The 14,271-nt window shown below is 39.1% G+C and overlaps 1 protein-coding gene across 5 annotated transcripts in view; it reads left to right on the forward strand.

The window, feature by feature from the left end:
* Nucleotides 1-14,271, forward strand: part of KMT2A (lysine methyltransferase 2A) — a 94,778-nt gene that overhangs the window by 45,472 nt on the left and 35,035 nt on the right. For 3 of the 5 annotated variants that reach the window (XM_064375467.1, XM_064375465.1, XM_064375466.1), the window contains 11 exons: nt 1,336-1,713; nt 2,033-2,106; nt 3,473-3,604; nt 4,467-4,580; nt 8,094-8,240; nt 9,244-9,339; nt 9,574-9,694; nt 10,648-10,761; nt 11,387-11,571; nt 12,731-12,904; nt 13,948-14,058. In XM_064375467.1, the coding sequence (XP_064231537.1) occupies nt 1,336-1,713; nt 2,033-2,106; nt 3,473-3,604; nt 4,467-4,580; nt 8,094-8,240; nt 9,244-9,339; nt 9,574-9,694; nt 10,648-10,761; nt 11,387-11,571; nt 12,731-12,904; nt 13,948-14,058 (1,646 nt within the window). Of the gene's footprint in view, nt 1-1,335; nt 1,714-2,032; nt 2,107-3,472; nt 3,605-4,466; nt 4,581-8,093; nt 8,241-9,243; nt 9,340-9,573; nt 9,695-10,647; nt 10,771-11,386; nt 11,572-12,730; nt 12,905-13,947; nt 14,059-14,271 lie in introns of all 5 variants that reach the window. The other 2 variants (XM_064375468.1, XM_064375464.1) reach the window with 1 other exon arrangement.

A 14,271-nucleotide genomic window follows, 5' to 3' on the forward strand; every position in this document is an offset into this window, starting at 1 on the left:
CAGGCTGGGGTGCAGTGGTATGATTACAACTGACAGTAGCATCGACCCCTGAGGCTCAAGCCATCCTGCCACCTCAGCCTTCTTAGTAGCTGGGACTACAGGTGCGCACCACCATGCCTGGCTAATTTTTTAATTATTTTTTTTAGAGACAGGATTTTGCCATGTTGCCCAGGCTGGTCTTGACCTCCTGGGCTCAAGAAGTCCTCTCACCTTAGCCTCCCAAAGTACTGGAATTACAGGCATGAGCCACCACCGCACCTGGCCAGCAGGTGTATATATTTATAGGGGTACATGAGATATGTTGATACAGGCATACAATGGATAATAATCACGTCAGGATACATGGGCTATCCATCACCTCAAGCATTTATCCTTTGTGTTACAAACAATCTAATTACACTCTTTTAGTTATTTTCAAGTGTACAGTAAATTATTGTTGACTATAATCACCCTGTTGTACTATCAAGTACTAGATCTTACTCACTTCTAACTATATTTTTGAAATTTTGTGCCCATTAACCATCCCTACTTTCCCCTGCAACTTCATTACCCTTCCCAGCCTTTCATAACCATCATTCTCTCTGCCTCTATCCCCACAAGTTCAATTGTTTTAATGTTTAGCTCCTACAAATGAGTGAGAACATGCAATGTTTGTCTCTCTGTGCCTGGCTTATTTCACTTAACCTAATGTCCCCCAGTTCTGTCCATGTTGTTTCAAATGATAAGATCTTGTTCTTTTTTATGGCTGAATAGTACTCCATTGTGGATATGTACCACATTTTCTTTTCTTTTCTTTTTTTATTTTTTTGAGACAGAGTCTTGCTCTGTCACCAGGCGCCAGGCTGGAGTGCAGTGGCGCGATCTTGGCTTACTGCAACCTCCACCTCCCAGGTTCAAGCAATTCTCCTGCTTCAGCCTCCCGAGTAGCTGGGACTACAGGCACGCGCCACCACACCCAGCTAATTTTTGTATTTTTAGTAGAGATGGGTTTCACCGTGTTGGCCAGGATGGTCTCCATCTCTTGACCTTGTCACCCGCCTGCCTCGGCCTCCCAAAATGCTGGGATTACAGGTGTGAGCCACCGCCCGGCCTGTACCACATTTTATCCATTCATCTGTTGTTGGACGCTTAGGTTGCTTTCAAATCTTGGCTATCATGAATAGTGCTGCAATAAACATGAGAGTGTAGGTATCTCTTTGATATACTGATTTCCTTTCTTTTGGTATATACCTAGCAATGGGATTGCTGGTTCATATGGTAGCGCTATAATTCTATTTTAAATGGAATTATTCTAACTTATAGATAGATGTTGTTGTTGTTGTTGTTTTTCCCTAGCTGTGAAAAAGAAAGAGAAAAAGTCTAAGACCAGTGAAAAGAAAGAGAGCAAAGAGAGCAATGTTGTGAAGAACGTGGTGGACTCTAGTCAGAAACCTACCCCATCAGCAAGAGAGGATCCTGCCCCAAAGAAAAGCAGTAGTGAGCCTGCTCTGCGAAAACCCGTGGAGGAAAAGAGTGAAGAAGGGAATGTCTCCACCCCTGGGCCTGAATCCAAACAGGTCACCACTCCAGCTTCCAGGAAGTCAAGCAAGCAGGTCTCCCAGCCAGCACCAGTCATCCCTCCTCAGCCACCTAGTACAGGACCGCCAAGAAAAGAAGTTCCCAAGACCACTCCTAGTGAGCCCAAGAAAAAGCAGCCTCCACCACCAGAATCAGGTGAGTGAGGAGGGCAAGACGGAACTGCTGAACCACAAGTACTAAGAAAGAAGCACTGATGTCTCAAACAGCATTTGGAAGCAGGAAATGTATGATTTTCTTCAGTTTAAGAAAATCAACTCTCTTTCTAACTATTATATGTAATAATAAAGAAACAAACGAAAAACCAGTTAAATTGGAGGTATTGTTTTAATTTCCTGTTCAAAGCCTAGAGTTTAAATAGTTTTTTATTTTTTCTAATTCCCCTTTCTTCACAGGTCAGTCAGTCCTAAAGTAGTTGTTGCCAGCATCTGACTGCAATTTATTCTGAATTTTTTAGGTCCAGAGCAGAGCAAACAGAAAAAAGTGGCTCCCCGCCCAAGTATCCCTGTAAAACAAAAACCAAAAGAAAAGGTGAGGAGAGATTTGTTTCTCTGCCATTTCTCAGGGATGTATTCTATTTTGTAGAGAAAAGCCTTATCCTTGACTTCTATGTAGATGGCAGTGGAATTTCTTAAAATTAAGAAACTTCAAGTTGAGGCTTTTAGCCAGGCACGGTGGCTCACTCCTGTAATCCCAACACTTAGGCTGAGGTGGGAAGATTGCTTGAGGCCAGCAGTTCAAGAACATAGCGAGACCCTGTCTTTATTTTAAAAAATAAAATAAAATAAAAGTTAGCCAGGCATGGTAGCACTTGTCTGTAGTCCCAGGTACTCAGGAGCCTTAGGTAAAAAGATGGTCTTGAGCCCAGTAATTTGAGGCTGCAGTGAGCTATGATTGCACCACTGCAGTCCAGCCTGGGTGACAAAGAAAACACTGTCTCAAAAAAAAAAAAAAGTTTAGGCTTCACCAGATGCAATGGTTCAAGTTTGTGATCCCAGCACTTTGGGAAGCCAAAGTGGGCAGATCACTTGAGGTCAGGAGTTTGAGACCAGCCTGGCCAACATGGAGAAACCCTGTCTTTACCAAAGATACAAAAATTTGGCATGGTGGCAGGCGCCTGTAATCCCAGCTACTTGGGAGGCTGAGGCAGGGGAATTTCTTGAACCTGGGAGGCAGAGGCTGCAGTGAGGCGAGATTGCACCACTGCACTCCAGCCTGGACGACAGAGCAAGACTCCATCTCAAAAAAAAAAAAAAGTTTAGGGTTTAGCCTGTTTCTTTTTTGGTCTCTTCCTTGTTGCTTTTCCTTCTTTGTGGTCCCATGTCTTCTAGCCTAGGAATCTGCTTATTCTAAAGGCCATTTGGCATAATTATTTTTTGACCCCAACATCCTTTAGCAATATTTGTCTATAAAAATCACCCTTCCCTGTATTCACTATTTTTATTTATTATAGATAAAGAGATAGTGTAGTGGCTCACGTCTATAATCCCAACACTTTGGGGGGCCAAGGCGGAAGAATCACTTGAGGCCAGGAGCTAGAGACCAACCTGGGCAACATAGTGACACCCAGTTGCTATAAAAAATTTAAAAATTAGCTAGGCATGGTGGCATGCACCTGTAGTCCCAGCTACTTTTGAGAAGCTGAGACGGGAGGATCACTCAAGCCCAGGAGGTCTAGGCTGCAGTGAGCTATGTTCATGCCACTGTACTGCAGCCTAGGCAACAGAGCAAGACCTCATCTCTTAAAAAAAAATCTTCTGAAGATTATTTCTCTGTTTATGTTGGAAACATGTTTTTTAGATCTATTAATAAGATTTGTCATTTGCATTATGATCTGTTACAAATGTAAAGGCAAATAGGGTGTGATTTTTTCTATATTCATCTTTTGTCTCCTTAGGAAAAACCACCTCCGGTCAATAAGCAGGAGAATGCAGGCACTTTGAACATCCTCAGCACTCTCTCCAACGGCAATAGTTCTAAGCAAAAAATTCCAACAGATGGAGTCCACAGGATCAGAGTGGACTTTAAGGTAAATGCGTTCAGTGATCATAAAGTATATTGAGTGTTATGGACTTTAAATAAAGCTACCAAAGGTGTTGAAAGAGGAAATCAGCACCAGCTAGGGGATTGAAAAAGAACTCCCATTAACAGATGGACTTAGTGCTCTGAGAGCTTTGGTCAGTGTTGTGAGGTCACTATTTTGAGGTCACTATTTGTAAACTGATTGCAGAACGTAGGTAATGAAACATTCCTACCTATCTTGAGTAGTATTGGAGGAAGTAATTCCTTCACATGGAAAGTATCAAACCATGATGATTCCTTGAGTTAGCAAAACTGTAAGGGAAATTCAGTCCCAGTATATCTTTGCAATATATTCAATATGAATTGAACAAATAGGTGAGCCTTCTAATAGTCTGAGATTAAAACTTTTTGGCCGGGCGCGGTGGCTCAAGCCTGTAATCCCAGCACTTTGGGAGGCCGAGGCGGGTGGATCACGAGGTCGAGAGATCGAGACCATCCTGGTCAACATTGTGAAACCCCGTCTCTACTAATACAAAAAAAAAAAATTAGCTGGGCACGGTGGCGTGTGCCTGTAATCCCAGCTACTCAGGAGGCTGAGGCAGGAGAATTGCCTGAATCCAGGAGGCGGAGGTTGCGGTGAGCCGAGATCGCGCCATTGCACTCCAGCCTGGGTAACAAGAGCGAGACTCCGTCTCAAAAAAAAAAAAAAAAAAAAAAAACTTTTTAAAGCAGCAGTTATTTTTGGACTCATTGAAATGAAATACTGTTGACATTCTGATGTCACACTAATTTTATGCTTTTCATCCTTATTTTCTATCCAAAGTTGTGTAATTGTAAAACTTTCCTAAGTGACCTTTCTCTCTCCACAGGAGGACTGTGAAGCAGAAAATGTGTGGGAGATGGGAGGCTTAGGAATCTTGACCTCTGTTCCTATAACACCCAGGGTGGTTTGCTTTCTCTGTGCCAGTAGTGGGCATGTAGAGGTAAGGCATCCTGCTTCTTTGTACACCAGAAAGTACATAGATTATTTTTCTGTGGATGAAATTACTATAGTCTGTTTTGTTGGTATTTAGCCAGTATTATCCCCTGTTTAAACCAGCTAAAGAAATGTTTTGAAGTTTTTTAGAGATTTTAGGAAGGAATCTCTTATTAGAGTAGCAACGTTCTTAAGAGTGAAAAGATCAATAATCCTATTTCTCTTAAATTCAGTCTTCATTTGAGTTCTGATCTTTCTGTTAGATGTCTAAATAAGAGAAAATAATGATACAGTGTGCTATTAAAAGCGATGTTATTGATGATTGTTTTATACTGTATTTGAAAGCCTCTTTGTCTATAAAGAGCTCTTACCAATTTACAGAAAGGAATGACATCCAGTAAAAAAAAATTAGGCAAAAGACATAGATAATTCACAAAACTAGAAATAAATACATGGTGGGTGGCAGGGAGGAGGTGAAGGGAGGGTGTCTGTTTTTTAGCCTTCTATGACCAAAAACTGGAAATTAAAGCATGATAAAAAAGGATCCTGAATAAATGGGGACTTTCTGTTGGTGGAAATATAGATTAGTTACAATCTTTCTTTCTGAGAGAATTATTTGGAAATATGTATTTATCTTTAAAATAGGTATATCCTCTAACATGCAATTGCATTTCTAATATTTATCTTATGGATATAATTATATAAATTGGCAAATCTGTATATATAAAAGAACTGTTCATTTCAATATTGTTCATGATAATAAAAAACAGGAAACAACCCAAAAGCCTATCTATAAGGAGCCTGGGTTAAAATAAATATAGGGCACATATAATGGCAAATATGAAGTCCTAAAGCTGATAACATAGATTGGTGTTATTAGGTTGGTGTAAAAGTAATTGCAGTAATAACATGGAACGATGTCCATGACATATCACTGAGTGAAAAGAGCAGGTTACAAGATAGTATATAAAGCACAATCCCATTTTAGTTTGGAAAAGTTTTTTTTTTTTTTTTTTTGGGGGGGGAGATGGAATTTCGCTCTTGTTACCCAGGCTGGAGTGCAATGGCGCAATCTCGGCTCACCGCAACCTCCGCCTCCTGGGTTCAGGCAATTCTCCTGCCTCAGCCTCCTAAGTAGCTGGGATTACAGGCATGCGCCACTATGCCCAGCTAATTTTTTGTATTTTTAGTAGAGACGAGGTTTCACCATGTTGCCCAGGATGGTCTCGATCTCTTGACCTCACGATCCACCTGCCTCGGCCTCCCAAAGTGCTGGGATTACAGGCGTGAGCCACTGCTCCTGGCCTTGTTTTGTTTTTTAATCTTTCTGTTTTTTCTCAGTGAGTATGTACCATCTTTACAATGAGAAAGAGAAAAGTAGCACAATTTTGAATAGGAAGCAGTAGTTTGTAATTTATGAGGGATAGATCAATCCTTTACAATTCTTAAATTCCTGGCAGATACCTCCTTGGCTTATTACTTATCACATAAGATATGTATTCAAAGGTGGTAAAGAAAATCCAGGTTGGATGCAGTGGCTTATGCCTGTAGTCCCAGCACTTTGAGAGCCTGAGGCAGGAGGACCGCTTGAGCTCAGGAGTTCAAGACCAGCCTGAGCAACATAGTGAGACCTTGTTTCTACTTAAAAATAAAATAAAATAGCAGGCATGGTAGCCCATGCCTGTAGTCCCAGCTACTCTAGTTCCAGCTGCTTGGGAGCCTGAGGTGAGAGGATCGCTTGAGCCCAGGAGATCAAGGCTGCAGTGAGCTATTGCTGCACTACCACACTCCAGCCTGGGCAACTAAGCAAGACTTCTGTTTCCAAAAAAAAAATCAGAAAACCCAAGCTAGGTTGAAATCTGAATGTTGAGTAATCAGTGAAACTAGTAACAAACTAGCTAAGAAATTCAATCCTCCCCACTTGCTATTCGAAGTTTTTTTCTAAGAGAATTACAAATTGTTGCCTGGTATTCATTTATTAAGCAAATACTCTCTTAATCCCTATTAAAAACAACTTACTGTTCTAAGTGCAGGAGTCGCTTCAGGTATCATTGAGACTGAGAATATTCAGTCTACAAGTGCCAGGGGTCGTTTCCCTCCTAACATAGTGCTTTGTACCCACACATATGCTACATAAGGAATAACTTATTTTTATAGCACCAGTCCTTCAACTTCTGGGATTTTTTTTCAGGGTATAATTGTTCTGATTTAAATTCTTTATAGTTGTGCATAGCAATCTCACAGGAGTCCTGAAAAATGAATTAGAGAATGAATAGCCTGCTGACTACATGGCACTCCTAAAGCATGACCAGTGCTTGATGAACTCTCTTCCATTCAAATTTTTAAACTTACGTTGATGATTTCAGACTTACAAAAAAACTACAGGAGTCATATAAAGAATTATATGTACCCCTTACCAAGATTCCCTAAGTGTTAATATGTTTCTCTGTATGTACATTTTATAAAATAACAAATACATATACACATTTTACTTGTAGATACACATTTATCTAAACATTTGAGAACAAGTTGCAGATATATTCCCTTTTACCTCTAAATATTTTGGTGTATATTTTTTAAAATCAAGGACATTTGCTTATATAACCATGGTATGTAATTACCAAATCAGGAAGTTAACATTGGTACATTACTATTATCTGATCTATAGACCTTATTTAGGTTTGACTATTTGTCTCAATAATTCCTTTATGGCAAAAGAAAATTATGGATTATCCTAATTAGTAATTTTGAAAATCCTGTATCAATATGAAAATAACTTATTTCTAAAATTAGAAATAGAGGCCGGGCACAGTGGCTCACACCTATAATCCTAGCACTTTGAGAGGTTGAGACAGGCGGATCACAAGGACAGGAGATCAAGACCATCCTGGCTAACACAGTGAAACCCGTCTCTACTAAAAATACCAAAAATTACCCAGGCATGGTAGCACATGCCTGTAATCCCAGCTACTCGGGAGACTAAGGCAGGAGAATCGCTTGAACCCAGGAGGCAGAGGTTGCAGTGAGCCAAGATCGCACCACTGCACTCTAGCCTGGGCAACAGAGTGAGACTCTGTCAAATAAATAAATAAATAAACACATACATACATACATAAAATTAGAAATGAAAAGGACAAACCCAAGCTTATAATTGTTTAGTATACTATAGAAAACCTTTAAACCCTCCCTATTTCCCCCACTCCACTCCTTTACATTTCCATAGCTCTTTGTTTATACCACTCTTAGGGCACTTAGCATGTTCTGTTAAATCTTGGATTATATTTATTTTGTTACTTTATAATTCCACTGTTATTACCACTTTAGTACTCTGAATCTCCCACAGTGCCCAATACTGTACTTTTTTGCATAGTTATTGCTTAAATGAATATGTATTGAATTAAATATATATCAGTGGACTACTAATACTAAAACCCAAAGTATATTAAGAACGGTATGGTTGATTATTTTCTTCTACATATTATTTGACATACTTCTGTCTTTCCATGTTCTTACTATATAGTTCGTGTATTGCCAAGTCTGTTGCGAGCCCTTCCACAAGTTTTGTTTAGAGGAGAACGAGCGCCCTCTGGAGGACCAGCTGGAAAATTGGTGTTGTCGTCGCTGCAAATTCTGTCACGTTTGTGGAAGGCAACATCAGGCTACAAAGGTACAAACTTGGTAATAGAACTACAGTTGGATCTCTGTATCAGTGGGTTGTGTATCCGTGGACTCAACCAACCTTGGATTGAATATATTTGGAAAAAAATGAGTAGTTGCCTGTGTACTCTCTGGGAACAAACTTTGTTTTTCTTGTCATTATTTCCTAAACAATACAGTATTAACAACTATTTATACTGTATTAGGTATGATAAGTAATCTAGAGATAATTTAAAGTATATGGTGGGCGGATCACTTGAGGCCAGAAGTTTGAGACCAGCCTGAGCCAACATGGTGAAACCCTATCTCTACTAAAAATACAAAAAATTAGCCAAGTGTGGTGGCGGGCACCTATAGTCCCAGCTACTTGGGAGGTTGAGGCAGGAAAATTGCTTGAATCTGGGAGGCAGAGGTTTTGGCAAGCCAAGATTGCCCCATTGCACTCCAGCCTAGGTGACAGAGTGAGACCCCATCTCAAAAAAAAAAAAAGTATATGGTAGGATGTGCACCGGTTATATGCAAATGCTGCACCATTTTGTCTAAGGGACTTCAGCATCCATGGACTTTGGTGTCTCTGGGGGTCCTGGAACCAATCCCCCATAGAAACCAAGGATGACTGTGCTTAGAGTATTGCTTCCGTTTTCTATCACTGTTTCTGCCTTCCAATTAGGATTTTGTATCTATATTATTTCTCTTTTCACTTAGTCTGTCTTTAGTATTTAATTGGGTGTAATCAGTTCCTATTTTGTGTTTTAATTTTGGGAGTATAGCAGAAAACATGATATTGAATAAAATTCCAAAAATAAGTCAGATCTACCTAATAAGAATACTCATCACTAAATGCCTTTAGCAGGAAATAAATTTCAATGCTTTAATTGGTGGTAAATAATGGATGAGGAAATTTAAACTGTTATAACTGTGTGCTAAACTTACTTGCCAGTGGGGTACTAAGTAATAGGTGTTGGGTGAAGGTAATATGATGCCCATCTTTTGGCCATTACATTTTCTTACAGCAGCTGCTGGAGTGTAATAAGTGCCGAAACAGCTATCACCCTGAGTGCCTGGGACCAAACTACCCCACCAAACCCACAAAGAAAAAGAAAGTTTGGGTGAGTATACACACAATGCTATTTTATAGAGAACCATCATGTGACTATTGGGCTTACGTAACTTGTATTACGAATATCTTTGCCTGAAGATGTCAGTATGACAATCTTGTTGCCTCATTACTAGGAAATCATCTCAGTAGAGAAAGTAAATCTAGAATTGATGCACTTGAGATCTTTTTAGTTAAGATATTAAAAATAAGAAATTCCTATTGAGTTTCTTTTCTTCTTTTTCAGATCTGTACCAAGTGTGTTCGCTGTAAGAGCTGTGGATCCACAACTCCAGGCAAAGGGTGGGATGCACAGTGGTCTCACGATTTCTCACTGTGCCATGATTGCGCCAAGCTCTTTGCTAAAGGTACCCAGAAAAGCCAGTTTTGCCCACTTCTGGAGGTTGCACTTGGTATTTTGGAGGTGAACTGGACTCTCTAGTGAAATGAAATAAAAAGTCTTACATATTATGTCAAGGATACAATTTAGACACATTTACTAAGTTCCTGTTTAGAACTTAGCAACGATAAATGTCTTGTTAGTGTATATGGGAAGTGATAAGGGGATTTTTCATTATAACTAACCACAAAGAAATACTCTAATCTAGTATTTCCCAAAGTGTGGTATATATGTTATACATTTGATTATTTCAGAAATGATTTTAGTTGGTACCTAAACATTGTCTTTTAATACTTATGTTAGAAAAAAAAATTAATGTAACTAACACATTAAGCCTATTATTTTACTGACTTAAGATAATCAGATGAAGTTCACTATTAAAGTTATTTTAAGTAAGATAAGCAGATCAGCTTGAAGAAGTTCATTAAGTAAAAAACAATAGAGGAGATCTCTATGTATAAAGAAAATTCGTGAAAGTTATACATAGTACTGCATTTTAGGAAGTACTCCTCTAAATTCGAATGTAAATGCCCTATAAATAAGGAAAAAGCTTACATGTACTGTTTTCAACTTCCATATTGCCACTTCCTTTTAAATATTTAAATATTTCTTTTACATGTGTGAAAAAGTTCTCTCTTCCATTCTTTTCTATTGTTTTATCTTTAAAATCTTACCTCATGACCTTTATAAATGAGTCTAAGAAAACTAGTAGCATATGAAGCTTTGTTGTGAATATTTGAGGGATTCAGAATAATCTTGACACTGCAGATGTGTGAACATTCCACAGTAGATCCATGCTGGTGTTCGTAAGTGATTCCAGAAGAATATAACTTTAGATTGGGTTGGTATATGCAAGTCAAGGTCCGTAAAAACACAGGTATGTGAGCCAAAGCACTGCTGTAAACTTTGCTTTGCTTTCAGGAAACTTCTGCCCTCTCTGTGACAAATGTTATGATGATGATGACTATGAGAGTAAGATGATGCAATGTGGGAAGTGTGATCGCTGGGTCCATTCCAAATGTGAGAATCTTTCAGGTACAGAAGGTTGGAGTCTTTTTATTTCAGTTTTCTTCTTCCTAGGTACTATTGCATTTATAAGCCTCTAGAGCACTTTAAACCTAAAATCACGGTTATTTTGAGGGAAGTTACGCTTATTTTTTTTTTGTCTTTTTTTTTTTTCCTTTTTGTGGAGAACGGGGTCTTGCTATATTGCCCAGGCAGGTCTCGAACTCCTGGGCTCAAGCCATCCTCCCGCCTCTGCCTCCCTAAGAGCTGGGATTACAGGCGTGAGCCACAGCGCCTGGCCAATCGTCGTTATTTTGTTATTTGAAGTCTCTAAATTTATTTTTTGGTCTCTAGAATAAGCAGCATTGTGTTATACATTTATGCTCACTTATCTCGAATATATGCCTTTAAAGTATTTGTTTGCTGTCCTTTGTGGGTTCCATAACCTGTTGATTCTCAATAACCAAATTCAGGATTAGTGTTAACTAATAATGCCACTTCTTGAGATCAACATGTGTGATTTCCATGAGGATATTGGAATCTTAATGTGGTTCCCAATATGCAGCTTTATAGTAAGTTCAGTGGAACAGTTTCCTCTTCTTCCTCTCTCCCATTCTTCAGAGGACCTCATCATGGCAGGTTTTTGTTTTCTTAGATGAGATGTATGAGATTCTATCTAATCTGCCAGAAAGTGTGGCCTACACTTGTGTGAACTGTACTGAGCGGCACCCTGCAGAGTGGCGACTGGCCCTTGAAAAAGAGCTGCAAATTTCTCTGAAGCAAGTTCTGACAGCTTTGTTGAATTCTCGGACTACCAGCCATTTGCTACGCTACCGGCAGGTAAGCCAAGTCTCATTTTTCTGAGAGCTTGTTCTTAGGTCGTTTTTATCTAGTATTTTTCTTTTGTTTTATTTCATTTTCTTTTTTTCGTTTTTTTTCTTCTTTTTATTTATTTCATTTTCTTAATTTTTGTTACTTGTTTTGGCTATAGCCATTAGGAAAATACTTAGAGCCAAGAGTAGGACCTTCTAAGAAATAGAAAGGGTCTTGTATCTTCAAAGGTCTTACGGTTATAATGAGAAATTTGGGCTTTATACTCTGAAGGTGATAGGGAGCCAGTGAAGCACGTCACCCAAGACAGTAACCTGATCAGAATTGCTTCTTAGAAAAAATATTATTCTGACTGGAGTGGAGAGGAAGGACTGGCTATGCCTGAACCTAGAGGCAGGATTAGTAGTTAGGAGACAGTTATGGTAATCAATTTGAAAAACACTTTCTGTCTATGTAAGTTGTGAACTTTACATATTCATAAAGTAGTCATTAGAAGAACCACATGGATCACTTTAACTCAGAGCTAGGCTGCTGTTTTGTCTTTTTTTTTTTTTTTTTTTTGAGACGGAGTTTCGCTCTTGTTACCCAGGCTGGAGTGCAATGGCGCGATCTCGGCTCACCGCAACCTCCGCCTCCTGGGTTCAGGCAATTCTCCTGCCTCAGTCTCCTGAGTAGCTGCGATTACAGGCACGCGCCACCATGCCCAGCTAATTTTTTGTATTAGTAGAGACGGGGTTTCACCATCTTTACCAGGATGGTCTCGATCTCTTGACCTCGTGATCCACCCACCTTGGCCTCCCAAAGTGCTGGGATTACAGGCTTGAGCCACCGCTCCCGGCCTTGTTTTGTGTTTTAATAGAGCTCCATTTTTGAATAGGAAAATTAGCTGCTTTCTATGTTATACTCAAAAGGAACTGAACACAGTTTCATCTTCTTCATACTAGGTTTGGAAATTATCAAGAAAAGCTCCTAAGTTAGCTTAGCTAAGCTACTACATAACAGTCTCATTTTAACTTTCCTTTTCTGTTTGAGAAATCTGATTATTTTCATGTTCTTTGGGTTTTATAATATGAATCATTCAGTACCATCTTTATTAATTTCAATAGAATTTGCATGGACACCTTGGTTTTAGTGTTAGATAAAAACACCATATCTTTCCTGGCAATAGGCTGCCAAGCCTCCAGACTTAAATCCCGAGACAGAGGAGAGTATACCTTCCCGCAGCTCCCCCGAAGGACCAGATCCACCAGTTCTTACTGAGGTCAGCAAACAGGATGATCAGCAGCCTTTAGATTTGGAAGGAGTCAAGAGGAAAATGGACCAAGGGAATTACACATCTGTGGTATGTTTCTGCAGCAAGCTATCAGAATTTCAAGTGCCATTGTAGCTTCCTCGGATCTCTGGGGGATGAGGCTGAGTATAAGTAAATTTAAAAATGATTTGTATTATCTTTAGAAATGTCACATGGCTTTAGATACCTAAAAATGTATGAGTTTTATTTTAGCTTTGCATTTCAGAAGAAGGGTTATCATAGGGAAGGTAATGTCTAAAAATGGTTCTTTTATTTGGCTTTCGTCTCAGTTTTCTGAAACTATTTTTATATTGCAAGGAAGCACTAAGAACTGTTGATGGGGAAAATGCTAAGAGAAATTAATTGTTTCTCCCTCCCCTTTTGAGATCAAATCTGAATAATGAGCCTTTCTCTATAAGGTCTTCATTTGTAGATAGATGCCTGTTAATTTTATGATTTTAAGAATATATAGGAAATGATCATTTCTTATCTCATGGTCTGTATTTGCTATTATTGCTTATTTATTATTATTATTATTATTGTTACTGAGACTGAGTCTCTCTTGCCCAGGCTGGAGTACAGAGACAAGATCTTGGCTCACTGCAACCTCCACCTCCCATGTTCAAGTGATTCTCCTGCCCCAGTCTCCTGAGTAGCTGGGATTACATAGGCATGCACCACCATGCCCGGTTAATTTTGTATTTTTAGTAGAGATAGGATTTCACCATGTTGGCCAGGCTTGAACTCCTGACTTCAAGTGATCCACCCACATCAGCCTCTCAAAATGCTGGGATTACAGGCGTGAGCCACTGTTTATTTTAATCCAAATTAAAAACTGTGGACCTGCTTGGGTAATTTATCATGATACAGCCAATTTATTTGCATTCTTACCTCATTAGCCTGGCATCTCTTAATTGCCACAGGTTAATTGTGAATTGAATCTCAAAGGTCTCAGCCAAAGAGTATTATACCACATTAAAATAGGGTGTGAGTTTTCTGTTTGATCTCTGTGCTGGATGATTAGGGAGAGAAGAGGAAATGGTTTTGAGAGCACACTGTTTTAAAAATAATTAACATGTTGTTTTTGTATACAGTTGGAGTTCAGTGATGATATTGTGAAGATCATTCAAGCAGCCATTAATTCAGATGGAGGACAGCCAGAAATTAAAAAAGCCAACAGCATGGTCAAGTCCTTCTTCATTCGGGTGAATGATATTACTAATTCACGTTTTTAATGCTTACCTATAAGTAATTATCCCGTGAATACAATGAACTTGTTCTCTTCTACTTTTTGCTTTGTCATGTGTATAAAACATCTTTGGTTTAATTTGATCCTCTGATTCTTTGAGAGGAATTTGGTAAGGTTGCCAGAGTGGATGGATCTTTCCCTTGGTGGCCTGAAATTATCCTCGTATTGA

Source organism: Aotus nancymaae, unplaced genomic scaffold, assembly GCF_030222135.1.
Source record: "Aotus nancymaae isolate 86718 unplaced genomic scaffold, 86718_ANA_hifiasm-v0.15.2.pri h1tg000012l, whole genome shotgun sequence".
Taxonomy (NCBI): Eukaryota; Metazoa; Chordata; class Mammalia; order Primates; family Aotidae; genus Aotus; species Aotus nancymaae.